Source organism: Takifugu flavidus, chromosome 8 (assembly GCF_003711565.1).
Source record: "Takifugu flavidus isolate HTHZ2018 chromosome 8, ASM371156v2, whole genome shotgun sequence".
Lineage (NCBI taxonomy): Eukaryota > Metazoa > Chordata > Actinopteri > Tetraodontiformes > Tetraodontidae > Takifugu > Takifugu flavidus.
In genome coordinates this window covers 1,360,524-1,387,734 of record NC_079527.1, presented here as the reverse complement: position 1 = coordinate 1,387,734, position 27,211 = coordinate 1,360,524, and the positions used below count along the sequence as shown (strand labels likewise).

General features: G+C 49.3%; 1 protein-coding gene across 1 annotated transcript in view; it reads right to left on the bottom strand.

The window, feature by feature from the left end:
* Positions 1-1,241: 1,241 nt before the first annotated feature.
* lama5 (laminin, alpha 5) overlaps positions 1,242-27,211 on the bottom strand; it is a 45,665-nt gene continuing 19,695 nt past the window's right edge. Inside the window, exons 15-80 of the mRNA XM_057041291.1 lie at positions 26,992-27,126; positions 26,771-26,908; positions 26,635-26,687; positions 26,438-26,537; positions 26,294-26,346; positions 26,116-26,221; positions 25,940-26,039; positions 25,518-25,674; positions 24,191-24,320; positions 23,944-24,086; positions 23,753-23,856; positions 23,488-23,641; positions 23,249-23,412; positions 23,038-23,146; positions 22,790-22,887; positions 22,512-22,725; positions 22,242-22,368; positions 22,030-22,169; positions 21,503-21,618; positions 21,211-21,422; positions 20,578-20,779; positions 20,355-20,499; positions 20,121-20,261; positions 19,889-20,050; positions 19,442-19,549; positions 19,285-19,368; positions 17,991-18,221; positions 17,798-17,911; positions 17,416-17,546; positions 17,200-17,280; positions 16,730-16,944; positions 16,554-16,654; positions 16,270-16,453; positions 16,048-16,188; positions 15,813-15,964; positions 15,629-15,739; positions 15,315-15,426; positions 14,952-15,125; positions 14,655-14,851; positions 14,383-14,499; positions 14,134-14,288; positions 13,933-14,062; positions 13,751-13,853; positions 13,557-13,670; positions 12,605-12,787; positions 11,144-11,286; positions 10,868-11,047; positions 10,625-10,764; positions 10,096-10,255; positions 9,224-9,357; positions 8,971-9,136; positions 8,756-8,890; positions 6,980-7,131; positions 6,769-6,901; positions 5,783-5,926; positions 5,570-5,700; positions 5,328-5,498; positions 4,330-4,462; positions 4,057-4,202; positions 3,603-3,795; positions 2,895-3,032; positions 2,660-2,819; positions 2,457-2,587; positions 2,243-2,336; positions 2,045-2,164; positions 1,242-1,897 (exon numbers count right to left, since the gene is read on the bottom strand). Of these exons, the coding sequence (XP_056897271.1) occupies positions 1,749-1,897; positions 2,045-2,164; positions 2,243-2,336; positions 2,457-2,587; positions 2,660-2,819; positions 2,895-3,032; positions 3,603-3,795; positions 4,057-4,202; positions 4,330-4,462; positions 5,328-5,498; positions 5,570-5,700; positions 5,783-5,926; positions 6,769-6,901; positions 6,980-7,131; positions 8,756-8,890; positions 8,971-9,136; positions 9,224-9,357; positions 10,096-10,255; positions 10,625-10,764; positions 10,868-11,047; positions 11,144-11,286; positions 12,605-12,787; positions 13,557-13,670; positions 13,751-13,853; positions 13,933-14,062; positions 14,134-14,288; positions 14,383-14,499; positions 14,655-14,851; positions 14,952-15,125; positions 15,315-15,426; positions 15,629-15,739; positions 15,813-15,964; positions 16,048-16,188; positions 16,270-16,453; positions 16,554-16,654; positions 16,730-16,944; positions 17,200-17,280; positions 17,416-17,546; positions 17,798-17,911; positions 17,991-18,221; positions 19,285-19,368; positions 19,442-19,549; positions 19,889-20,050; positions 20,121-20,261; positions 20,355-20,499; positions 20,578-20,779; positions 21,211-21,422; positions 21,503-21,618; positions 22,030-22,169; positions 22,242-22,368; positions 22,512-22,725; positions 22,790-22,887; positions 23,038-23,146; positions 23,249-23,412; positions 23,488-23,641; positions 23,753-23,856; positions 23,944-24,086; positions 24,191-24,320; positions 25,518-25,674; positions 25,940-26,039; positions 26,116-26,221; positions 26,294-26,346; positions 26,438-26,537; positions 26,635-26,687; positions 26,771-26,908; positions 26,992-27,126 (9,194 nt within the window). The 3' untranslated portion in view covers positions 1,242-1,748. The remainder of the gene's footprint in view (positions 1,898-2,044; positions 2,165-2,242; positions 2,337-2,456; positions 2,588-2,659; positions 2,820-2,894; positions 3,033-3,602; positions 3,796-4,056; positions 4,203-4,329; positions 4,463-5,327; positions 5,499-5,569; positions 5,701-5,782; positions 5,927-6,768; positions 6,902-6,979; positions 7,132-8,755; positions 8,891-8,970; positions 9,137-9,223; positions 9,358-10,095; positions 10,256-10,624; positions 10,765-10,867; positions 11,048-11,143; positions 11,287-12,604; positions 12,788-13,556; positions 13,671-13,750; positions 13,854-13,932; positions 14,063-14,133; positions 14,289-14,382; positions 14,500-14,654; positions 14,852-14,951; positions 15,126-15,314; positions 15,427-15,628; positions 15,740-15,812; positions 15,965-16,047; positions 16,189-16,269; positions 16,454-16,553; positions 16,655-16,729; positions 16,945-17,199; positions 17,281-17,415; positions 17,547-17,797; positions 17,912-17,990; positions 18,222-19,284; positions 19,369-19,441; positions 19,550-19,888; positions 20,051-20,120; positions 20,262-20,354; positions 20,500-20,577; positions 20,780-21,210; positions 21,423-21,502; positions 21,619-22,029; positions 22,170-22,241; positions 22,369-22,511; positions 22,726-22,789; positions 22,888-23,037; positions 23,147-23,248; positions 23,413-23,487; positions 23,642-23,752; positions 23,857-23,943; positions 24,087-24,190; positions 24,321-25,517; positions 25,675-25,939; positions 26,040-26,115; positions 26,222-26,293; positions 26,347-26,437; positions 26,538-26,634; positions 26,688-26,770; positions 26,909-26,991; positions 27,127-27,211) is intronic.

The window sequence follows — 27,211 nt, the reverse complement described above, 5'->3', positions numbered from 1 at the left end:
TTAGCTTTGGCAGCTTCAAATAGATTTCTACATACATAAGTTACCACTGGCAAAGACAAAATGATCTGATGGGGGTGAAACAGTGTCAGCTGCGTAAAGGGTCGCTGAATAATCCCAGTCAGCTGCAGGTGTGCTGGGGCCACCAAGCCCCCAGACCGAGCTCCTCCCAGGCACATAACCTCCAAAACATTAGATTAAATTCAAGAGCTGGTGGCTGCTGAAATTAAAATTCTGATTCAGCGTTATGGGCTGTTCTACATACGTCAGTTACAACCACATAATTTGATTGGACAAGAGGCGTTCCATGAATGCTGACATAGACAGCAGCACTGGGACCTTTGGCAGATATTATCACTCTGCTGCACAGGTGTTAATGACTGATTAGCAGCAGTCAGTCTCCGTCCAGCTGTGGAGCCAAATAAATGATTCAACAAACAAATCAAAGCTCTTCTTGCTTATTACTGTTACCTATTAAAACGCACCTGTAGAACTTTTGTGGAAAAGCAACATCACACTCAGTGTTGTGCTGGTATTTAATAAAAAAGGAGAACTCGTTTGTGTGCTGCGGCCTCCGCTCTGCCCAGGATCACAGCAGCTAGCAGCTTTTCTCAACCTGTTGTTAGTTTGACATCGAAGAGGTTTTGTCTAAATGAACGCGCAGTTCTTTACTTTAACCGGTTCTTCCTTCATAAGTTAGGGAGCTAGCTTGGTTGGAAGAGTCCGTTCCCCTTGAGTCCCACTTTTTAACATTTTGTTCTGAATCTGGAGCATGGTGGACAAAGAGCTTCTCTCATTCAACTTCTTTATTTTATTAAATTTAACATGTAATGTGTGTATATATAAATACCGAGTGTGGCATGCCCAGCTGAGGGCTTTCTGGGCCCACTTGGTGCAGAGGTGACACCCTAAAAACCCAGCCATCCATCTACTGTATGTTGACGCCTCTTTAGCTTAGAGTTCCTTCAGTGAGACTCCTCAGAGGTCAGAGATCTTAAGGACCTCCTGGTTCCAACGATCCAACCCATGCCTACCTGCTATAAACTGGTGTTACGTTCCAACCTGTCCTGCTCCAGAGTTCTGGTCAAGTCTGGATAAATGTTTTTTTATGTTTGCGGAGAAGAGCAGATGAATGAGGAGGCGTAAAGAAATGTCACTGTGGTGAAGAAGACTTTACTCTTTCTGTGAGTAAAGGCCAAAGCCAGGTCTTGGAAAAAGTCAGTGATGCTTCAGAATACGACAAGTGTGTTTTTGTGATAAACTTTATTTATAGGTGTGTTAATATGCGAGGGTGGGGGTGGGGTGACAGGAAGTAGCTTATTTTTCTGTGCCTTAAAAATGTAGAATTTACATCCATTCATGTTTGGTTCATTTTGAAGTTTCTGACCAGGTCCTGGTGTCCCAACCTCCTAAAATCAAGCTAAAGGAGCGTTATTGCCTTTTTAGACTCCAAACAAATATTTGTTTAATTGATTTTATAGCATTTTTCGATTTTTATACATAAAGCACATCACAAATAAAAGGTAACTTTATTAATATCCAAACTTCTGTATCACGATACTGTAATTTGATAGGACTTTTGTCACTGGTCACATTTTTGGAGACACTGGCAACATGTCAGACTTCAGCGGGGAAACAAACCAAACAAGAAATCGTGTTTGACGATACAAAATAAATATGAGCCTATATTTAAATTAACTGGAGTGACCACATGCCCATCACCAAGAACCTGTAGCTGAGAATATGATTGTCTACATGTGGGGGCAGCCCTGCGTTCCCACGGCACCATGCACGCCCAACGGCTTGGATAACATGACCGGTCTGTGGTTGATGGTCACATGGCGAACACAGCCGTGGAATGGTGGCAGGCTGGCGTGTAGACCGGCAGGGGGGATCCCATCTGGTGGACAGAGGTTCAACCATCAAAACAGTACAGGAGGCAGTTATCAGCAATCCAGATCCTTCCCAATCTGATGGAATCACTGTCGGAACTGAGCACCATCATCTCCATGGAGACGGAAGTGCCCCCCCCCCAGGTGATACTCACTTGGAACTCCTCCCACATAGACGTTCTGTTTGGCCCCAGAGGAGCGGCTCTGTTTGGGCCCAACCCTGTGCTCACTGACAGTGTCCACCTGCAGCTGAAGGATGTTGTTCTTCTTCATCACTAACAGAAGACAGGATACCATCATCATCATCATCATCATCATCATCATCATCACCACGGTAACAAACCAGAACATACCTCTGATCGTGTGCCAGTGACCATTGCAGAGAGCTTCATCAGGAGTAAAGGATGTTGAGAAATCACCTGTACCGCTGTTTACTGAGACAATCACCTGTTTACACACACACACACACACACACACACACACACACACACACACGCACACACACACATAGCTTGGTACTGGATTCAGTCTTTTTGTACCTCCTGTTCCTGAACAGGTTCTTCTTACCTCTCCATGACTCAGCACTAAACTCAGGTGTTGGTCAGGTGACATCCCAGCATGCAACAGTAGCCCGGAAGCTGCAACCGGCCGAACCTCCAGCTGGATTTCCAGGTCCCGACCCAGAACTAAAGACTGATCTGCAGACAAACAGAGCATTAGCCGCCCAGTCACACAGCTGAAAAACCACAGAAAAAGAGTGATGTCACCACCGATGATCATGTGACCCCCGAGGCCTGGGAAGTAGGCTCCTGGCAGCAAAGGACCCTGGAAACATGGTACTGTTCCCTGGCTGTGGGTAGCCCTCTCCGCAGGTGCTTGGTTTAGAAGCAGGTCTCTAATGCAGCCGATGAACCCTCCAGAACCTGGAACCTGAAGGTCAAACCAGATCCGTTCATGTTTCACCTTTGACCTTCATGTTGATGCTGTCTGGTTAGTTTGTTTTACCTTCAATGCAAATGGAACTCCACCCACATAGAGGTTGCTGGTCAGTCCAGGTGGATCTCCAGCTGGGACCCTCTTGGACTGAGCATTGATCCCGTCCACGATCAGACTGATCTTCTCTCCTTCTCGTTTTATAAATACCTGGACACACACACACACACACACACACACATACACACTTCCACGTTAATGAGACTCAGTGCTCCAGGCAACAAACCAGCATCAGGTTCTGGTCCTGAACTAGTCAGGAATAGATCAGCTGATCACGTCACTAATCTGGATCTAGTTTGTCTTCATCAGATCAAATTTCATATTTCTTGGGGTTAATTGTCTTATCTATGCCGCTATAGGCCGAGACTGGGTGACCTCGGACCCCAGTGACCTGCTCAGTTTCTTCTTTATCCATCTGTCCACCAGGAGGAGGAGGCCCCAGATGGACCTGGTCCTTCTCAAAGTTTCTGCCACTGTTGCTCGTTCGGGTGGAAGCAATTACATGAAACCAGCTGTCAAATTTGTTGATTTTGCTCTTCAGCAAATGCTCCGCTCATGCGTGAGTATATATAATAAATGAGAGGTCTAAAAAGCTGAATTCAACTGACTTGAACTGTTGTAAACCTAAGCCAGACCACGTGCACAAATCCTCACAATAGGAATATTGTTGCACCCCCACTATTGTGCCATGACACACTGGACTGCGGCGTGTGACCTCACCGTGTGCCACTGGTCATCATTATACTTCCTGCGGCTGCGCAGGCTGACCTTCCTCCTCCCTCCATCCAGTAGAAGCAACAGGTGGCCGTCTGAAAGGCCCAGTGACATCATGGCACCACTGCGCCCCCTGGTGGTAGCGTACAGCACCAGCCCATCAGACGAGTTGATCCTTAATTCCATGGAAATGTGAGACCTGCAGAAAAATAGGCGCAAAACTTGAAAGGTGACTTCCTGCTCCTTGCTAACAAGCTACTGGCTAACAAGCTACTGGCTAAACAAGCTTGTCAGTCGCTCCACCAGGACCACTTTTCCTGCTGTGACTCACATTTTTATAAAACTAGAATGTGACACAAACATAAGTTAATGGGTCAACGTCAACATGTAACATCCGTTCACGACAACCTTTTTCACTTTCAAGTAAATGTGTGTTAAACTTGTTTTCACGGAAACTCACAATGGAGTGGGCGGGGCCTCGTAGCGTTCAAAACTGTTGGAGGAGCCGCTGAAGTGTGTCGCCCGAAGCTCCTGATGTGACGGCTCGCCATGACACGAGCCACGCGTGTTGCGACTCCGGACTGCCGACGCCTTCCTGTTCTTCCCCTGGCGAGTTAGAGGGAGACTGTTGACATGACAGTTGTCTCTGTACTGGTGTGTGTGAGTGTGTGAGCTGTTAGTGTGTTTTTGCTTGTTGCCGTGTGTATTTTGGTGTGCGTTCCACTGCAGAAACCTTGTGTTTATTGTTGTGTTTGGGTTGAGCGCTGATGATTTGCTGAGGTTTCTTGGCAGCAGGACAGTTCAGGGGAACATTAACATTTTCTTTTGCCTTCAGCAGGTTCAGAACCATCTGAGGGTTGGTTGTCCTGACAAAACAAAGTAACAAAATAAACACAGAAGCACATCCATACGTCAACATGACAACATCGGAGACGCGCAAATGTCTTTAAGGGAGAGAAGTGAGCAAGGACAGGAGGGAAGGAAGTGAGGAGAGGAGGGAAGGGAGCGAGGAGAGGAGTAGGAGAGTGAGGAGAGGAGTGAAGAGAGTGAGGAGAGGAGTGATGAGAGTGGGGAGAGTGGGGAGAGGAGTGAAGGGAGTGAGGAGAGGAGAAAATGGAGTGAGGAGAGAGTGAAGGGAGTGAGGAGAGGAGTGAAGAGAGTGAGGAGAGGAGTGAAGAGCGTGAAGAGAGTGGGGAGAAGAGTGAGGAGAGGAGTGAAGAGCGTGAAGAGAGTGAGGAGAGGAGTGAAGAGAGTGAGGAGAGGAGTGAAGGGAGCGAGGAGAGGAGTAAGGAGAGTGAGGAGAGAGTGAAGAGAGGAGTGAAGAGAGTGAGGAGAAGAGTGATGAGAGTAAAGGGAGCAAGGAGAGGGGTAAAGGGAGCGAGGAGAGGAGTGAAGGGAGCGAGGAGAGGAGTAAGGAGAGTGAGGAGAGGAGTGAAGAGAGTGAGGAGAGAGTGAAGAGAGTGAGGAGAGGAGTGAGAGAGTGAGGAGAGAGTGAAGGGAGTGAGGAGAGGAGTGAAGAGAGTGAGGAGAGGAGTGAAGAGAGGAGTGAAGAGAGGAGTGAAGAGAGGAGTGAAGGGAGCGAGGAGAGGAGTGAAGGGAGCGAGGAGAGGAGTGAGAGAGTGAGGAGAGGAGTGAAGAGAGTAAGGAGAGGAGTAAAGAGAGAAAAAAAGAGGAGAGAATGACGAGAGGAGAGAAGAGAAGAGGAGAGGAGAGGAGAGGAGAGGGTCAGACCTCTTGATAAATACGTTGCTGATGCAACCAGTTAAGTTGGTGCCCAGTTGGTCAGGCATCCCTCCTAAGAATGTGCTTCCTTCCAAGGATGCCGCTCCACCGCGCCCCCTACTGTCCAGTCTGATACCCTCTTTTGATTTCTCCAGCACGTCATCCATGTACAGACGCAACCTGGTGTTGAGGAACAGTCTCAAATTTCCATTTTAATCAGCACTTTTATCTGCTTAAATTTCCACGCGTACCCATTCAAGTTGTTGTAAATGGAGATATAGTGGCTGTTGTCATCATTGTAGGTCTTCTGCGTCTTAATCTCACTGTTACCAGCTCGAACCACAACGTGTCCTTCATAGAGGAACACCTGACACACTCCGTCCTGCACGGACAGGAACACACTTCTGATGAAGCCCTGTTTTAACGGCAGCCGGGATTGAGAACAAACAGGAAAGTAGTCCGACCTGATCGTGGTGGTAGAACATGAGTCCATCCTTCTGCTCGGTTCTGAAGCTGAAGCTTGCATAGAAGTTGTTTCTGAGGGTAGGAACGTTGCTCACGGACAAATCCAGGTAGCTTTGACCAGAGAAATGAGCTTCTCGAGCCACCTGTAGCATCAAACAAAGAGGAACATTCAGTGGAGGCTGGTATGTTGTCCTTCACTGAGATGTTCTCTCTGCTGATGAAACCAGGTGAAAGGATGACAAACACTGCACAAACACTGTGATAAAACACAATATAACCCTTCATGTCAGCTGATGTCACTTCCAGGAGAAAAATCTCCTCACTTTATTGCCTATTATCCTTGAAACCTCCAGTTTGAGCCTGACAGAATCGGACTGTTTTGGTGTCTGTAGCTTTAAATGTAAATGAACTGCTCCTTTCCACGCCCCCTCGAAGGCCGCACCCCCTACAGGAAGAAGCTGCTTCTTTTAATTCATACCTTAAAAACCACCTGTTCAGACGTCACTGTTTCTCCTTTTACAACTCTTACATGGCTTAACTTTTTTTCATTGTTTGTTGTTGTCTGTTCCCTACTAATCATTATTGTTGTTGTTATTAATATTATGTCAATTTCAGTGCAGAATATTGTTTACTGCTGAGAAAAACCTTTGTTTTTAAGTTGCTTCTTCTACACTCTTTAATGTTATGCCAGAAAAACGTACATTTTAAATTGTTCTGGCTCTAACAAGCTCATCCAATATATATCCACCATTGCTAAATGTTTGAAATTCATGTTTCAATTCAGGTGGGGAGTGTGACTGGTTGGGGGTATGCAGGGTAACCCAGCCTTTCACCTGGAGGCAGCTAGGATGGCTTCACCCACCCCATGAAGGAAAAAACATGGATGGACAGACAGAATCACCAAAACAAAACAAATGAGAATTTATGGAAGGGGGGGTCAAAGGAACCAGGAGAGAGCACGAAGAGAGTTTGAACATTTTCCTACCAGCAAGTCACTGTTACAACCAAAGCTGACACCCGAGCTGGCCATCCTCTTCAGGTCAATGTGAGAGTTCTGTGCCTTCACGTTCCTGAAACAGCCCTTCAGAGAGCCCTGCTTTGGAAAGAGCTTCTTCAGCCTGAAACAGAAACACACGTCCACTTGTTACTGCTACCGTGTGTGTGTGTTTGTGTGCGTGTGTGTGTGTGCTCCTTACTGAGCAGGCATTTTTTGTTGTGGTACTCCTCCCAGATAATAGCTCCCACTGAAGGAAGGGATGTTTTCAGTGAACTGATGGGTGTAGAGGCCGACGCGGTTGTTCCTCACCACAATGCGGTTCGTGGAAGATCTCAGGATGATGATCTCAATCTAGAAAGCATTGAAATCATTCCATCACCTGATCATTCATCCCTGATCGGTCCGTCATTACATTTAAAGAACAAATGAACTAGTTTCGAGACTGCTGATCCCAGCCTATAACCCTGTGATCTGGAGGACAAGACCAACCACCACAATGGTCCATAAAAGTATGGACCGATGAGACATGTCCAGCATTACGGGTCTGCTTTGAGTGGACCAAAGGGGGAGTGGCCAAATGGGGCAGAAGTGGACGGATGTCTGTCATCGGTTCTACCCAGGTTCCGTGCTAATCCTGTCAAAACCAAAACCCAGAGCTGGGCAGCACAGAGAAGCCCCAACGCAAAGCCCACGATACTGCCTACAGGTCTGGTGAGAAGCTGGCTGACAGAAGGGCCTGGAAAGAGCTGGAAAAGAGCATTCCGTTGGCAAAATGCAGGTACAAATAAACAACAACTCAAACTATGTGGGGAGGCATCAGGATTTTGAACGGAGCTGGCACGCTGCTTAACCATGACTCTATTCTCCCCAACACCCTGAACACCTTTACTCGCTTTGATGCACCTGGGACCAGAGAGAATGTTAACCTTGAGCGGCTGGAAGACCAGTGGTCTCTGGCCCTGCGGCGACACCACGGTGCTCTTCCATGAAGAGAATCAACATCGTGGAAGCTGAAGGACCAGATCAGGGTCTTTTGGGTCTCACTCTGACGTGTGCAGACCAACAAACTAGAAGTCTTTCTGGACCTTTTCAACCTGCCTTTGCAGCTGTCCACCTTTAAACCTCCATTGTGGAACCTGTGCCTGGTACCTGGTCGAACAACAATCCTCCTTGTTGTCATACCTTCGGTGAGCATGAAGACCTTCGGGAGGATCGTCCTAAAGCACATCAAGCAAAGACCACCGTAGTGGATCTCACGTTGGACAATGGTGAAACATGCTGGACTTTTCCTTCAGCGCCACAGACAGACGGATAGAGAGAGAGAGCCCCCTGTGTCCCGGTGCAACAGTGTGTCCAGCAGCAGCACAGCCCAGGTCAGAAAGAGCTAACCTTAACCTGAAAATGGCACAAGGGATTGTGGGAAATCCCCTTCCACACCAGGACTCAATATGCAGGCCAAGTCTAGAGGAAAGCCACACCTGTCAATAGTGACACCCCCCCAGGGAAATGGGCTGTTTGTACACACATCCATCCATCCATCCATCCATCCATCCATCCATCCATCCATCCACAGTCAGAGCTGGATACAGGGCCCAGGAGTCCCCAATAACTCCAATGAGCCACACCTGCTGGATCCTACAACATGACAGCAGTTACACAACACTCAGAAGATGTGTGTGAGGGTCGTCTCTCTCTCTCACACACACACACACACACACACCCATGGAGAGTCCTGACCAGGGTAATCTGCCTTTCTGTACATTGGAGCTCCAGATCTGCATGAAAAGCAATCGTAGAGACCAACTTTGCAGTATCACACGTGTGAAAGGTTCACTGGCGGCTGAAGGCAGATTGTGTTGGTTGTGGTTGCTGGTTTTCAGTGCTGCTGTGGTCTGAACCTGTTTATCATCACCATCATGGGCTGTTGAACGATGTTCACGAGTATCAGTGCACAGCGTCTTGAAGGGAAACCTACAGTTTTTGGGTCAGCATCACTGATCCTCATGAATTCCGATGAATGATCTTTGGGTTCCAGTTCCACCAGGGTACCAGTAAAGTCATAGTAGACCTTGAGTCGGCCCTGAAGCACCGCCAGACACAGAAACTGATTCTGATGGAGGAAAACAACGAAAGGTCAAAGCTAAGGTCAGATCTTATGTCTCTGAGATGAACATTTCCACGATGCTTTACCCCATTGTGCAGAAGCAGCAGGATTCCATTGTGAGACAACAATTTAACTTCCTGTTCAAAGCGCTGCATGCGAGCCGATTCCTCTCCGAAGTTGATCTGAGCGAAGCCGGTACCATCGAAATAGGCTGCGTCGTTGACCCAGGCCTGAGTCAGAGCAGGTTTGGACCTGGGTTTAATGACAGTTGGCCCGAGGTTATTTCCGTTTTCAAAAGAAAACATTCTTCTTGCAGGGAGGACTCAAAGTGACACTGACCTTCCACAGGGTTTCTCCTCCGTGGTGTTCAAGGAGAAAATTCTTTCAAAGTTATACAAGCTGAGAACATCTTCATTCAGCGTTTCCAACTCAATACAGCCCTTAAAGTTTGGCAGCGTGAGCTGAGCTGGAGGCTGAAAGAGAACAAACATGGACATACTTTAACAGGAAGTGGTCATCATCAAAGGACAGCATTTCCTGTCGGACATGTCTTCAAGCACCCCCTCTCAGTCATTGACGTGTCTACAGCGTAATACAGCTATGCTCAGAATGGGACATTGGTGGAATTTGTTCCTTGTCCCAGTGTACATGCAACAAAGAAAGTTGGATAACTGAGGGGAACATGACGTAGGTGGCCGCTAGGTGGCGATGTGCATCATTTCAGCAGGTTAATACGGCCTCCTTTCTGGTTGACATTTGGCAAAGCCTAAACAACTGGAGTCAGGCAGCAGAGCTCTCTAACAACAGGAAGCTGGATTACGCTCCAGCTTTGTTCACCTCCTACCTAATGTACACTTTACTTGACGCTCGCTCTCCCTCTTGGTCATGTTGATTTCAAGATGTAAACAAGAACGCCGTATGCTAACACTGGCGTTCATGGGTGTTTTTGCTCCGGGGATCATACATGAGCGCATGTGTTGCCTAGTTCCCCTCTGATTAAGGGGTAACACATGAGCACTAACACATTTACATGCATATCACTGTCCATCTATGGTTGGGTTGAGGCAATAATTGGATTATTGGAGTGTAAACGAGTAAACGTAGTGAACGTGAGAGGACTGTCAAGTAAGGGCTGCTGAAGTTGCGTCTGTCAAACAGCAACCGTCAGCCTCTCAGTCGACGCGGGACCGATTAGGCCATTTTCAACTTACACTGAAGGTTTTCGGATATCCCCCGACGTAGAATACGGTGTCATCAGTCAGCAGGTTGAGGAGCCCCTGATCTCCGCCCGCCTCCACAGAGGCTTTAGTTACTCTTTCCTCCCCCTCAGTGGCCTCAGAAGACATGGACATTTGACCATACTGAAGGATCCTGGAACCCCACGCACACGTGCACACACACACACACACACACGCACACACACACACACACACAGCTCATTGACACAATTCAGGCTGATCCTTGTTTCTATTGAAATGTGACTGGCGCAGCCACTTATTCAGTCATGAAACTGCCTTTCCTGTTTCACTACCAAAGAGGAGCAGAGGACATGCTACTGATGGACAAAGACATCCAACATGGCGGATTGGTTGTCTGCGTTTATTTGGAACTCTTCCTCTGGCTGCAGGTGCACCACAACAACAACGACAAGAACTTCTGCTCTCCCCTCCAAAATAGAATCACCACTTTTCCACTGTCAGTGCTGGACCGGAAGCAGAAACGTAAAGACGGACTAGCTACCTCTCCAGTACGATGCTGTTGAACTTTCCGTTGGATTTGACGTCTTCAGGCATCAACACCTCAGCGGTTTCTCCACCAACGTTGAAGTACCAGCGCAGCCTCCTCCCCTCCAGGGTCATTCCCAGGAACTCTTTACTGGACTAGAATAATAATGATGTGAATTATTATTATAGTCAAGGACATCCAACGACCAACACAAGAACTTGAAAAAAAAAATGTCTTTGTTGCTATGGTAATGCTTACATCCTTGTTACCAAGGTAGAAGACAAACTGTTTGTTGCCGTCATCCTGGCGCCTGGCTCGTGCTGCCTCCGGCAAGGTAATGTAGAGCTTCAGAGAAGTGTAGGAGGCCAGGTCGGCCAGGTTCGGAGGAGTCCGGACTTGGATGCCGGATACACCGTTAAATTTCACCGGAACACTAACCTGTGGAGGAGGAGCCAAACCAGGAGGAGGAGTCAGAAGACGTGTGAGGCGCTGCGTTGCTATGCGATTGTGTTGGAGTGTGTGTGGAGGGTCAACCTTGCTGGCAGCGTTGCGGGCTTGCTGGATGAGCTGTCTGATGTGGTTGATGTTCTCAGAGATGTTTGGGGTGTGTGTACTGTGGTTCTGCAGTTTTTCCAATTTCTTCATGAGAAGAGGGAGGGTCTCCCCCAGAGAGTGGACTAAACAGATCAGATCAGATCAGGTTAGACGAGACCAGAGAGTTGAGACGATCATCTGTGGGACCTAAATCAGGGTCTTTGGGTGCAAATCCTCGGTGAGTTTTGGTGAGCCCTGAAATTGTCAGGATGCAGGGTCAAACTGGACCATCACAGAGGTTGTAGGTGCAGCTACATTAGGTTTTTGCTCCTTACGAAACCTTCATGTGCTGGAAAAGGTGTCGATAGGCACCCTGTCAAACTCCAAAGGAATGGAGTGGACTGTGAAGAGGCCTGTCTGATGAGAAGTGGGTTTCCTATCAGACCTTCTAGAGTTCTTAACTCACAGAGAGCCAGAGATAGAAAGAAGGTGCTCTAAGAAGCAGCACTGAACTGATCCATTAGTTTGTCGATCGACTGTGGATATGTGCACTCTCCCACATATGCATGCACGTAAAAAATCTTATCCTCGGAGTTGGTGTGTTTTGGTCCTGAACCTCTCAGGGATAGATTAGATCACATGATCACTCTACTACTTCCAGGCTGGACTATTGTAATTCTTTATTATCATTGTGTCCAAACAACTCTTTAAGAAGCTTCCAGTTGATCCAAAATGCTGCAGCCAGAGTTCTGACAGGTATTGACAAAAGAGATCACATAACTCCTGTAATGGCGTCTCTTCATTGGCTGCCCGTTAAATTTAGAATAATTTTTAAAACCCTTCTTTTGACCTACAAGGTCCTCAGAGGCCTAGCTCCATCCTACCTGGAGGAGCTAGTGACACCTTACCAGCCCAATAGACCGCTCCGCTCTCGGAGTGCTGGTCTACTTGTGGTCCCCACAGTCTTTAGGAGTAGAATGGGGGGCCGAGCATTTAGCTACCAGTCCCCCCTGCTATGGAACCAGCTCCCTGTCCAGGTACGGGAGGCTGACTCCATCTATACTTTTAAGATCAGGCTTAAAACCTACCTTTTTAATAAAGCTTATTGTTACTAATTCTGTAGTTCCAGTCACTATCATAGACAGACAAATTATCATGCTTAGGGGGTCGTCTAATCATTAGGTCACATTTAGCTGTGCTGTTATAGGCCAAGGCTGCCGGGGTCCAGAAACATGATCACCTGACAGGCCTCTGTCACCCCACTGGGTCATGGTTTCCTCTCCTCTCCTCTCCTCTCCTCTCCTCTCCTCTCCTCTCCTCTCCTCTCCTCTCCTCTCCTCTCCTCCTCTCCCCCCTCCTCCTTCCTCTCCTTCTCCCCTCCTTTCTCCCCTCCTTTCTCCCCTTCTCCCTCCTCTCCTCTCCCCACTCAATCGCAACATCCCACATGTTCTTGTCCTCTACCTGTCTTGTTGGCCTCCATCAGAGCCTTGCTGATGTCATCATTGCTGGCGTTGGTGTTGCCGAAGCTCTGCTGCCATTGGTCCAGCTGCTCTTTAATGGGCCGCAGGGCGTCATGGACTTGCGTGGCGGTGGCGTTGGCCAGCTCTGCCTCCCGTTTGGCATGGAGGATCTCCTGACTGATGTCTGCTCGGCAAACACAAACCGAGACATGTGTGAAGAGGCTGAAAAGGCGCCTGACTGGCCCCTAACCCTTTTCTTAGAATTTTCCCTCAGTAAGATAAAACTGATTGACAAAGCATGAGATGCTCCTTGAGATACTCCTGAAGGTGGAAACTGAGAAGAACTCTTCTAAAGCCTCAGACCAGATGGTGAAGATCTTCTCCGAACATTGGCATGATTATACAGTAATATATTACTGGCACCCGTCTATGCAATATCCATAAAATAAATCATGTATATATAAGAATCTATATAAATATATAGCCTGTATCAAATATGTAACAATTTCCATATCAATAGATCAATTACATGCATTGCCTCCATAAATAAAAAAATAAATAAGAAAGTTTGAGGAACTAGTTTGTGCGCTGCGGCCTCCGCTTTGTTCTCCTCCACCAGCAGCTCTGCTGTTATGTCCACTTCAGCTTCTCCTTCTTTTGTGTGTCTGTGTGTGTGTGTGTGTGTGTTCTTGTACTTGCTCCAATATGAGTAGCAAAATCCTTATTCTTCTGCCAAAGCGAGTACATATGTGAGGAATGAGGACACTTCAAAGCACTCTGAGGGTTAACACTTGGTTCTGAGGTGGGGTTAGAATTGGGTTGGGTTAGACTGATAGTCGGGGGCAGAGTTGAGTGGGGGTTAGAGGGTTAACCCTGGTGGTTAGGGGCTGGGTGATGCATCGTTCCTGTGAAAGTCCTCACAAAGACAGAAGTACAAGGATGTGTGTGTTTACTTGTGGTGAAGTTCATGTTGTTCTGGACTGTTTCCAGCTGCTTCTTCATGTCCGTGTGTTTGTCTCGCACACGGTCCAGTTGCGTCCGAGCCTGGTCCAGCTGAGGTCTGAGTTCTGCAGTGTAAAAACACACACGTGTGGAACTCTTCATGGCATGACATCATCACATGTAGGAGGATTTACGCGACACTGACCATCATCCAGAGTCCTCTGTAAAACTTCCACTTCGTCTTTGAGCTCCAGACTGTGGTTCCGCAGAGATTTAGCGAGTTCACTGAGGTTCTGGTTCCTCACGTTCTAAAACAGACACACTGGAGGTTCAGCAACAGCCTGAGGCTGGTTCTTCTGTGCGTCTGTGAGCTCACGTGTCTCGTACCTGGAAGGCGTGCTCCGCAGCCTTGTCCGCCATCTTGGCGGCATCACCAGCCTCCCTGATGCTGCTGACAATCTTGCTGTAGGCCTGCGAGACATCCACAATCCCCGCTTTCTTGGTTTCCTCCACCAACCTTCAGACAAGCAAAGACTCGGTAGCATCTTTAACATTCGTTAGCATTAGCGTCCTTCGTGTTGTGCTCACCTGCTCAGGTTCCTGGCCAAGATGTCCAGCAGCTCAGCGTGTTTCTCTGCTTCCTCCACCAGAGGAATCTTAGACTCCACCCAGCCAAAGTCTTGAACCTTCTTAGCCAGCTGCGTCCTGGCACCATCCAGCTTTGCCGCCAGATGCTCGTACTCCTGACAACACAGAGGGTTCCGTCACTCTGAGAACGTCAGGTTGTTAATTGTGACGTGTTTTGTTCGCGGAGCAGCTCGGCTGCTTTGTTCTCACCTCTTTGGACTCCTGCAGCACTGACAGCAGATCGTTGACCTGAGCCACATCGTCTTCGGACATCTGGATGTGCTCGTTCACCTCCGCCTGTCTGGACAGCAGGTCTTCGATCCTCCTCTGATGAGGAGAACATGAGACCAAAGTGAACAGGTTCAAAATCAAACATCATAGCAACTACAGAGAACCTAGCGAAAACACAGGAGACACAGAGAACATGGAGACCCAGAAGCAGATAAGTAGAGGTGTTGGAGGTCCTTCATGTCCAGGCTCACCTGGTGGTCCTCCAAGTTCTTCTCATTGGCGTCATTGACCTCCTCGGCTCGGGCCGTGTTGTTGATGGCGTCGTTCAGGGCATCTCGGAGGTCCATCATGTCAGAGTGCAAACGGTTCAGAAGGGTTCTGATGGCAGCAGCTGCATCATCGTTCTCCTGCTGCCGACCTGTTAGATGCTTGTGGACCCGCTCCAGCACTGAAGGAGGAGAAGGTCATAAACCATCCAACAACCATCCGAACATCCGAAATCAAAATGTGTTTTTGTTTTTTTTTATCGATATGTGAATCCACGTTACGTTTCTCCGCCTCCTTCTTCTCCCTGTCGGCCATCTTCCTCTGGGTCGAGCAGCTTCTGTTCCTCATCTCCATCAACATGGCCTCCACCTCCTCCAACTTCCGCTCACGCTCGCCGTCATCTGGGTCCACCTCCGTCCCGTTCAGCCTCGACTGGTTCGCCAGCAGAGCGACGTCTGTAGAAAAACAATCAATACGATCGTGATCACATCGCTGACTCCATCACTTCTAATCAATAACTAACAGGTCGGCATTGTTGCAAACCTCATGTCTGGTTAATAATGTCCTGCTCTGATCTAAATGTCCATCATCAATCACAATCTTTCTGCCGCCTGATCGTCTTTATTGATGAACTGATTTGTTACCATTGATTTGTTCCGTTATGTTATGGATGAAGTCCAGCAGGTCTTGCGCCCTCTGCAGCGTGTCAGTGGTATTGCTGTTCAGGATGCTGGCACTGCTCAGCATCACTGCCGCCTAAGAACATGTGCAAACACACCCACCCACACACACACGCACAAGTGCACACGCAAACACACGTACATTAGAAGAATTAAGTGATGAATAGGTTTATTGACTGAGGTTTGAACCCCACATTTACTCACCAATGTTACAGCAATAATTATGTGAAACAGCTGTGTGTGTGAGTGTGTGTCTGTGTGTGTCTGTGTGTGATTACCTTCTCCTGCAGCGCATTAATGTCGGTTTTCATATTCCTGATCTCAGTTTCCAGTGCGTCAGCTCCATTTCTGCTGTCTTCCAGTGTGCTGTTGTAGCTCTCGATGGTCCGCTGGAATCACCGTCAGTCATTGAACGCAACAGTCTGGGCAGCAGCAGAATACTGTGTGTGTTTGTGTGCTTACAGCAGCATCCTCCAGGGATTTGTTGAGCCCGTACAGTTGTGTCCATGCCATGGCGCTGGCGTTCAGGCTGCTCAGTTGATCCGACACCGAGTGGAAGTTTCCCTCCAGTCGATCAAGATCCTCCAAGAGGACGACGACGCAACTATCACACACTGAAAAACAAACACACAGATTATAAAAGAAGTGTGTTCTCCCCACTTTTACCCAGTGGCAGTGTGTGTGTGTGCGTGCTGACCTTCACAGTGCATCACATTGTGTTGCTCCACAGGGATGCTGTAGGTGTGTGTGCAGGTGTCGCATTGTTTTCCCGTCATGCCCTCAGCGCAGCGACATTCTCCCGTTCGGGGATCACAGTGGCCTCCTCGACAATCGCAACCTACAGAAGCACAGACAAACCTAGCAAGAGATGCTAACACTGAACGCCGTTGCTAATTTAGCAGGTCACGTCTGCACCCACGCTTGCATCCGTTGGGTCCGTAGTCCCAGAATCCTGGAGCACACTGCCTGCAGTTGGGTCCATTGACCCCATGCTGGCAGGCACACTGACCGCTTCGGGGGTCACATGGCTCCACAAGGGCAGCAGACGCATTACAGTCGCATGAATGACAACCGGAGCAGGAGTCAAAGCCAAAGGAACCCTCCTAGGAAACAGGTGAAGAAGCTTCTAAGCTAGGACCATCTCCTGACACCTACACGACAGCGGTGTCTGTGTGGGAATTGGTAAAGGACTGAAAGTGTTACCTCACAGCGGTCACAGCGGCTCCCAGTGACTCCAGCTTTACAGTGACACTGACCAGTGTGACGGTCACATGACTCGGTTCCACACAGAGAGCAATCGCATTCTGAAAGGAGCAACGACGTGAAAAGAATTGCATTTTTTGTGTCACATGACCACGGCTTCAAAATCCATCACTCACTTGTGCAGTTTTTGGCAGTGACGGCGTCGCCATAGAAACCTGGAGCGCAGACGTCACAGTGAAGCCCGGCTGTGTTGTGCATGCAGTTCAGACACTCGCCGGTCAGGGGGTGACAGTCGGTGAACAGCATGTTGGGGTCCGTGTTGCCATGGCAATGGCATGGCTGACACTTGCTGCCCAACACCATGGGGTTGCCGTAGTAACCAGGGGTACACCTGTATCCACATCAGGCTTGTTAATAATATAAGAAATTTTAATAAATGAAGCAAATCCAGTCGAGGAAGCCAGCGCAGATGTTAGCTTTAGCTTTGAAGCTTTAGCTTCAATCAGACCATCAAAGATCATCAATGATCATCAGGGACTTGCTGGACTTTATCCGAAATGGGAAGGCATGGTGACGTAAGGTGTTGGGATTTATTTGGCTGTCATGGTGACGGCGATGTTGCCACGGTGATGTCAGCAGGATTTACCGTTCACACTTGGCTCCAGTGTAGCCGGCCATGCACAGACACTGCATCCTGTCGCTCTTCTGCACACAACCTTCGGCAAAACTACACACACACACACACACACACACACACACACACACACACACACACACACACACACACACACACACACACAAGCAGGGGTTTTACAATGGCTCTTCACCACCAGGAAATACAGATGGAAGAAAAAGGACCCACTTGTTGGACGGGACTGTGAGCGGACAAGGACAGCTGGAGCACCACACCGCCTGGCCATCCACACTGCCGTTGCCATGGAAACCACCCTGACACTTCTCACAGTGGTCTCCGGCCGTGTTATGTTGACAATCCTGTTGGGTGATGAACAAGTGTGCAAAAGTGGTCAATTGTGAGAAATGTAAAGATGTAAATACATATGAATTTCAATCTGAGTGAAACCAAGAGAGAGGAAGACTGTAAAGTCCTGGTGTTGCGGGTCAAAGGTCAAATATTTCACAGATGTTTTCTTACAGCTCTTTATAGGTATTTTTTTACTCTCCTGATTGAAATAATGTGCCGTGATTGGTGAAGCTTTTGCGGCTGCGAGCGTTTTTTTTCTCACCACACAGGTTCCAGAGCCATCCAAACAGCGGTCCGAGTGACCGTTGCAGTTACAGGGAACGCATTTTCCAAGAAACAGACCGATGGTATCTCTGTAGTAACCTGGAGCACATTCCTGCACCAACATCACACAAGGATTTCAGTCCAAATCCGTACAAAAACACCCAAACTTGTTAAGAACCAGCTTAGTCTACCTGGCACGAGTCTCCCAGGTAGTTGGCGGGACACATGCAGATTTCTACGTTGTTCGCGTGGCGGCCGGTGGGGAGTGTTTTGGCGCCCTCTAAGACGGCGCCGCGGAGCGACACCGTGTGAGCAAACTGAGAATGAAGAGCTCGGATCAGGAGAGAGTCCAGAGCTGCGAGAACCATCATCAGCTCCTCACGAGACACCACGTTACCAGTCCGGGCGTGACGGAAACTTCCCTGTGGTGGGAGGCAGAAAGAATATTGATGTCAGGAGCTGGCAGCTCTATTGGCAGCTCTAATGGCAGCTCTAATGGAGCTCTATAGGCAGCTCTACTGGCAGCTCTAATGGCAGCTCTACTGGAGCTCTATAGGCAGCTCTAATGGCAGCTCTACTGGCAGCTCTAATGGCAGCTCTAATGGCAGCTCTATAGGCAGCTCTAATGGCAGCTCTACTGGCAGCTCTAATGGCAGCTCTATAGGCAGCTCTACTGGCAGCTCTAATGGCAGCTCTACTGGCAGCTCTAATGGCAGCTCTATAGGCAGCTCTAATGGCAGCTCTAATGGCAGCTCTACTGGCAGCTCTAATGGAGCTCTATAGGCAGCTCTACTGGCAGCTCTACTGGCAGCTCTATAGCAGCTCTACTGGCAGCTCTACTGCAGCTCTATAGGCAGCTCTACTGGCAGCTCTAATGGCAGCTCTAATGGAGCTCTATAGGCAGCTCTACTGGCAGCTCTAATGGCAGCTCTACTGGCAGCTCTACTGGCAGCTCTATAGGCAGCTCTACTGGCAGCTCTAATGGCAGCTCTAATGGAGCTCTATAGGCAGCTCTACTGGCAGCTCTATGGCAGCTCTATAGGCAGCTCTACTGGCAGCTCTAATGGAGCTCTATAGGCAGCTCTAATGGCAGCTCTATTGGCAGCTCTATTGGCAGCTCTATAGCAGCTCTAATGGCAGCTCTACTGGCAGCTCTAATGGCAGCTCTACTGGCAGCTCTACTGGCAGCTCTATTGGCAGCTCTATTGGCAGCTCTACTGGCAGCTCTAATGGCAGCTCTAATGGCAGCTCTATAGCAGCTCTAATGGCAGCTCTACTGGCAGCTCTAATGGCAGCTCTAATGGCAGCTCTACTGGCAGCTCTATAGGCAGCTCTAATGGCAGCTCTACTGGCAGCTCTATGGCAGCTCTAATGGCAGCTCTACTGGCAGCTCTACTGGCAGCTCTAATGGCAGCTCTCCATCATCAATGCTCAGTAACAGCTTTGCTTGGGACCGTTGCTGCTGATCGCTGAGAACCTTCCTACCTCAACGATGTGGACGATCCCCAGGTGAGGTTCTTCGGGTGTGGAGTACTCTCTCTCCATGAAGACCAGCGTCATCTGATTTCCCTGAAGAACCAGAACATTTGCTGTTAGAACATTTTGGTTTGACTGCAGTGAGACCCAGGACTCTGTCCAGCACCTTGAGGAGGATGTCCGGTCTGGAGGCCTCTGCCGGCAGGGACAACACGTCTCCTCTCATGGTCTGAGTGTACAGACGATACCTCAGGTAACCTCCATATGATGACACCTGAAAAAAGCAAAGAGGGTTTAAAAGGAAGATCCCAGAAGAGCAAAATCCATCTGGTCTGCATTCAGGGAAATTCTTTACAAATTTGTGGACAAACTTGTCTGTCAACTGGAAATCCCACAGGTGCATCGTGGCGAGCTAACATCCACCTGTGTTGTCAGTGTAAGATGAGCACAACCAGGTGGTCCTAACTTCTAATTAGTTACTCTGCTGCGCAGGCGTGTGTGTGTGTGTGTGTGCGCCTGTGTGTGTCTGGTGAACACATGCATTGACCATCACGACTAGCTACAGTGGTCATTGCCTGCTAGCATTGCTCCGTCATGTGGCTGCCCCTCTCACCTTGTCACCCAGGTATGTCTTTGGAGCGTGCCAGTAGAGATCTTGGTAAACATCTGGAATGTCACTGAGGTCAGCCTCTACAAGGTCTTGGTCAGGATACACTGTAACCGGGACTTCCTGTCTGTCAGCTCCAAGCAGAACCCATCCCTCCATATTCATGATCTGCAGGACCCCAGATCAGAGATCACGTAAACATGTGTGAGAAGAACAAAGATTAAAGCAATAGTCAAACCTCGGTGCGTCTCTTCTCAGAGCTGCGGCAGCGATCAGTGGCGCCAAAACAGAAGCAGCTGGTGCAGCCTTTAGGGTTGGTCGGGTCCAAATGGAACGTTCCAACTTTGCACTGATCGCATCGAGAACCCTGAACATTCTCCTGCAGCACCAAAGGAGACGTAGAAATTAGTCAACCTGCAATGGACGAAGATCTGGACCAAGTCTGTGGACTTGGACCACGTTGTGGTCTCACCTTACAAAGACACTGTCCTGAGACAGAGTCACACACTTGCTCCTCGGTTCCTGCCTCATTGCAGTTACATGGTCTGCAGTTAGGGTAACCATGGAAACCAGGAGCACAGCGGTCACACTGACGACCAATAACGTTGTTTTTGCATCTAAATATGGACATAAAAGTGAATATTTACCTTCTTACAAGGACACAAATGTTTGTTTAGGGTTTTTAACGTTTTTACCTGCACTGTCCGCTAACCCTGTCGCAGTTGATGTCAGGCAGGGTGACGCCTGGGCGAGAACAGTTACACACCTCGCAACCAACCACAGGGTGGCATCCGAATGTCTGTGGCTCACACTGCGTGCACTCAGGCTGCAGGGTCCGAGGAGGACAGATGCAGTTACCAGACACCGGTTCACACAACCGAGAGCCACAGTCACAGGCTGCAGAGAACAACAGCTGGATTACTACAACACCCACAATCCTTAGAGGCAAAACAACAGTTATGGGCTGTAGATAACGACAGCTGGATTACTACAACACCCACAATCCTTAGAGGCAAAACAACAGTTACGGGCTGTAGAGAACAACAGCTGGATTACTACAACACCCACAATCCTTAGAGGCAAAACAACAGTTACAGATTGTAGGGAACAACAGCTGGATTACTACAACACCCACAATCCTTAGAGGCAAAACAGCAGTTATGGGCTGTAGGGAACAACAGCTGGATTATAAGAGTTGGGGAGGGATGAAAATAGAAATTACCATTATTGGAACATGTTTCAAGAGTCTTCTGACATAAATGCTCATGATGTCATCATTCATACTCAGTCACATGACTCCATGATAAAGGTCAGAAGATGAGACTCACGTCTGCAGTTGGGGAACCCCCAGTAGCCTGTGGCACATGTGCTGCAGTCTCGACCAATCACATTTGGCCGACAGTGGCACTGGCCGCCGAAAGGCTCGCAGGTATCGCTCTCCGCTCCGACCTCGTGGCAGCCACACGGCAAGGCGCCGTTATTAAAGAACGCCGACAGAGACACAGCAGAAGCGAGGCAGAAGGGCGAGGAGGTAGAAGGACTGTAGGAGAAGAAAGAACTGTTTTCTATGATGAACCCACGAGCACAAAGCTCCTCGTCCTCACAGTTCCTGCCACAGACCTGATGGCGAAGCTGTTCTGGCCACAGCTGCTGATGAAATCATAAGATCTGTCCAGAGGTTCTTCGTTCAGGAAGCTGGAGCTGTAACTCGCCTCAGGAACCACAAGCACAGAATCCTGCACAAAAAACACACTTGAGATGATCAAAGGTGGCCATGATGATGGTCTGGAGACGAAACTGTGGAGAGCAGAAGGATCAGCAGAAGCGCTGGAAGGTTCTTCTAAGGTTCTTATTTCTGCCTCTGTTACAGATTGAGGATGTTCTTTAGAAGCCTTGCCTTTACTCTGCCCCACGATGGCAGCTGGAGCCTGACCTCCTTTCTGACATAAACACCAGAGCCAGTCAGACAGATGAGCAGATCATTTGCTCGCTGTGATTTCGAGGCAATATTGATATTTACAGATGTTTGGAGTGAAATCAATAAATTTCATTACGGAGACCATTGCAGGTCAGCTGTGTGTGTGTGTGTGTGTGTCTTTAAGAACTGCAGAGGAAGAAGAGCAGATGGACTGTTGAGTGGAACCCACCAGCCAGAGTGTTCTGTTAGCAAGGATCTGGACAGTGACCAGGAGCTCATGGTCCGTCACGTCCAAGATGATCTGGTTCTCAGAGACCAGGACACTCCGACAGCCGTAGGCGTGTGGACAGAATGAGGCATTGAATTGTCCTGGAGGCAGAGAAACACACGCGTGTTCACTAGCTAGCATGAATCGAACCCCCAAACATGATGTGGCCTTACCCTGCCAGATACGCCCCCCGTTGATGTAGACCTGGACGGCGTAGGTGGGGTGTAGAGGCTGGTGATAATGGATGATGAAGACATAACGGCCCAAGGCGTGGATCCGGCTGGAGTACACCACTGCATTCTGGGTAAACACATCGTGTATGACAGCTTTGTGTGTGTTTGTGTGACTTCCCGTTGTGTGAATGCTCTCAGACCTTTGGGAAATTTGCCAAAAACTAAAAACTAAACTTAAACTTTGGTCAGGCTCCCTCCCAGGATGCGTACCTGCGCCGAATCCAGCCGGATATGGTCAGCGTTGTCTGCTGCGTGCGGAGGCGTGTCCCCACCTCTCCAGACGGGGTCATCGCTGAGGTGCGAGGCAAGCGGGGGCGGAGCCACAGGGACAGATAGCAACGCGTCCTGAACCAAGGAATTCTGGCCCTCTTTCAGGACCACAGAGTCCGACGGTGTCTGGAACCGTGAGGGGATGCACGAAGAGCTGGAATGCAGATTGATTTGGTTCAGATTTAACCCTCACATGATCCATATTTGTGGCGGTTTACCTGTCAGGTGAGAACTGTCCATGGGTGTTAATGCAGTGGACCTTAGGTTCAATGAAGTCCATCTGGAACTGATCTTTAGGCACCAGGAAAACTTTGTGCTGCACAAACAGATATCAGACTGATCAACAGATCGAATACCAGGATCAGGTCCCCATCAAGATTCCCTAATTTAGCATTTATTGTCTCTAGCCGCTCTGTCATGTGACCAGATCTCTTCTGTCATGTAACCAGATCCCAGCTGCTCTCACCAAGAAGAATGTTGCTCGCTCAGAGGTGATTCGGATCTCCGTGTCTGCAGGGAGGGACAAGACTGCTACTCTGTTGTGGTCGTCGATGGCAACAGCTCGACACAGGAAGCTACAAGTGCGTGCGCACACATACACACACACACAAGTTGTCTTGATATAGTAGGCTGAAAGCAGCAAAAAGGTGATCTCGGGGTTGGGGGGGGTTTCTTGCCTGTATCTACAGTGTAGCAGTGTCACGCCGTGATGATGCCTTCGGGCTCCTGGCACGTTAGCCGTAACAGACAACGTTTGTGGCAACTCTTCTTCACTGGAATATTCCATGACCAGCACATAGTCGCCAGCAGATGGCAGACGGCTTCGCAGCTCAACCGTCAGCTGTGCCCAGAAACACCAGTCAGTGCCCCCCAAGAGTCAAAACAACCCGGACACTTCCTGTCGGCGCTCACTCACATCGTTACCGCTACACACCGCCATGTCGGGATGGCGGGGGGTCACTCTCTCAGTTGGGCATGGGTGTGGCAAATGGTTGTCATTCACACAGCTGGCGTCGTTTCCAGAGATGGAGGGGGCGGAGTGAAGAGACAGATACCTGTACAGCAGACAGCTGGAGACACGCCCACCAAAAAAACATCAGCGTTTCAGACTTTCTCCTCAAGTGAGAAGAAGAACAAACGAATTTCGAGCTGTGACTCCACAGTCACAGTATAGTTTGTACTTTTGGCTGCTGTCAGGTCCAGAGACGTAAGAACAGGGGTCGGTGACTCGCATTTGCAGGATGGGGGCTTCGTAGTAGGCGCTGGGCAACAAGACCAGGTAATCCTGATGGAGAGGAAGAAGAACAGAAAATAATCACAACCCTGAAACAGAACTGGAGATGATCTTGAGGTGTCCTGGTAAAACGCTCACCAGCAGGATTCCTTCTGCTTCGATCACGACAGTCCAGGTTCCAGGGTTCAAAACAAAAGGTTCCACAAAGTTGTTCTGGGGGACATTGACGAACTTTGGTTCCAGGCTGGGAGCAAAGACAATCTGCTTGGACTGTTCAGAACCTGAAGCATGTAAAACGTGAGTCACTGATTGGTTCAGATCTATTGAGAAGAGACGTGAAGGTCAGCGTCATGGTGATGCTCTGCTGTGATTGGTGGAGACCTACCTGTGCGCTCGGCCTGAGAGGCTGTTATTTTACCATTGGAGGTGGAGCCTTCAAGGTTCATGTATCTGAGAATGAAGCGAGTCAGAAAGACGTCTGCCTCGCTGATGTGAACCTGAAGCTTCACTGCAGTCTACAGGAGGAGCAAAGAGGGGGAAGGTGCAGAAAGACAGAGGAGAAAGGAGAAAATGGGAGTGGAGGAGGTAGGAGAAGGAGAAAGGAGAGTAAGGAGAAAAGGAAGGAAGAGGAGATGGTGCAAGGGAAGGAGGACAAGTAGAAGACGAGAAGAACGTGAAGGATGGGCAGAAGAACAGAGGAACATGGAGAGGAGCAAGGAGGGATAAGACACAGTGAAGAGGACAGGAAGAGAGACACAGTGGAGAAAAGAAGATGGAGGTGGAGAAAAGAGGAGGAGCAAGAGGAAAAGAGAAGAAGAGGAGCAGACAGAAAGGTTAACGTCCTGAACTGATATGTGAGCGAGAAGGTTTTGGAGGAGAAGGAGGAGAAAGTTGAGCAGCAGCAGCAGAGGCAGCAGGAGGATTTGCAGAGGCCACGCCCACTAAGACTAGCCACGCCCATCGAGACTAACCACCAATCACCACAAGAGCCTGGCAGAACACTTCCTGTTTGGCAACACTCACAGTTGGCACAGTAGGAGCTCCATTCACCCTCCAGAACCAAAACCCTTCCCAGAACTTCTGCAGAGGCCCGGTTAACATAGTGCAGCACGACATGGAAGAGGTCCGGAGAGCCAACCGACACACACACCAACACTCTGGACTGCCAGAGGACCGGTGAGCAAGGCAGCAGGAAAACACAGAGTGGAGAAGAGAACAAGAGAAAAGCAGACCAGAAGCAAGAGCTTAAATCCTTCACCATACAAAGGAACCTTACGGCGGGTTCACGCTGGACAGGAGGTGCCGCCAAGCGCCGCAGGCGCCGGGTTTTTTTTATGTCAGAGTCCACGTTAACGGATTGTGTCATTCACACCAGCCGAAGCGCCGCCACTGGCTGCGATTGCCGTGATTTTGTGCGCGAGCCATGAGCGATGGCGTCGCCTGGCAGGAAGTCAAAGTCATTTTTAAAATAAAACGCCGCAATACTATTTTTGGTGTATCCAAAACACACACGCGGAGAAATTGGCTGAGGATCGAGCGGGAATTTCGCTATGCTTCCGGGTCCAGTGTGAACCCGGCGTTTGTCTTCTCAGAACCATGAATTGAACGGGGGAGGGGAGGGTTATTTCATGCACCATGATGGGTCACAGTCCTGTCCTAACATGGTTGGTTGGGGAATTATTAGTGAGACGCACACCGAGCCGTGGTCATACCTGGATGGGCGACATCTGAGCGTAACCTCGCCAGCTGAAGTCAGGGAACTCCTGGAGGTTGTAGCCAAACCGCACCGGTCGGCCGTCAGGTGTAGTTCCCTCTTCAATCTCAAACTTCAGATGGTGGAGGTCAGGGAAATAATGGTCCCTCCGAGGTCTGCAAACACAGAGCTAATGCTAATCCAAAGGCTAATGCTACAACAATCAACGTTCCTGCTGAAAACGGTCAATCAGGCGTCTCCAAGACAAAAACTCAAAACCTCAGAGAAGAAACAAACCAAGTGTGCAGGAAACAACAAGGAGGTTTCCTTTTCTCTCTTTCCACGAATCCTGAGGAAAATAATCCTTAAAATTCCTAAAACAGTCTAAATTCTGAGAAAACTCTCAGGGGTTTCCAGGCAACAGGAGTCTGTTACACTCACACGTTACACTTGGGTCCCTCCACGTTTGGTCGGCATCCACAACGGCCGTTTCTGTCTCCACATGCTCGACCTTCGGAGCCTCCAACATCACACTGGCACCCTGAGGGAACACACACAAGAACATTAGTACGCTAACGTCGTAATCTGACGAGATCCCAAGCGTGAAGAACACCCACCCTGACAGCCAAAGTAGTTTTGCTGCTGCAGGTTGTAGAAACCATCCTTACAGGTGGAACAGGTCCCACTGCAGGCGTTGGGCTTACAGTGACACTGACCACTGTCCTGTTAGCAACACCAGCCCAAGTTAGCATGACGCAACAGTAGCAACAGTGGTTGACCTTGTGATGAACTCACCTGTGCACACTCTGCTACACCGCTCAGAGTACCTGCAGTGTTGCAGTCACAGTCTGCAAGGACACACACACACATACACAGAGTTTAGTTTATGTCATTAACTCATTGAAACTGTTGCATGTGGAGCGATGGAGTGTGTCTGACCAGAGCACCCATCAGGAATATCAGGTGACAGCTTCCAGTACAGAGGTTTACATCTGTCACAGGCGGGACCCTCGACGTGACGACGGCACTCACACCGGCCCTGAAAACACCACAAGTGCACACAGCCGGTTGTACAGAGGTCGCCGTTCGGCGCAGCGTTGAACAAGGAACGACGGAGATGCAACGGGCAAACTTACCACGGGCGGCTGCAGAACATGCTGCACCGAGCCGGCAGGATGGCAGGTAGCAGCTGGCACAACAACGACATCCATTATTAGCTTGTTGCCCCCCCCCCCCCCCCTCCGCCTGTGTGCTGGGTGTGGGCATTGTTACCGTCACAGCTGGGGAAGCCATACGATCCCTGCGTGCACGCGTCGCACCTGCGTCCGACCACACCAGCTCGACAAACACACTGACCGGTGACACCGTCGCAGCTGCTGTAGTGGGAACCCTCTGCAGAACACTGGCAGGCTGCACAAAACACACGACACGCTCAAGGAATTTGCCTGGCTCCACCACAGAGCGACCCGTGACCCACCCCCTTTAACACGTACGTGTGCAGCTGGGGTAACCGTAGTAACCAGGAGCACACTGATCACATGATGCACCGCTGTAATTGGGCTGACAGCGGCAATGACCTGATGTGGTGCAGCTGATGTCCAGTGAGGTGTGAGGATCACAGGTGCACACTGGGAAAACAGGAGACGCAGCTGAGAATAAAGCCCACGTAGCTCCTCGACGTGTGTGTGTGTGTGTGTGTGTGTGAGGGGGGGG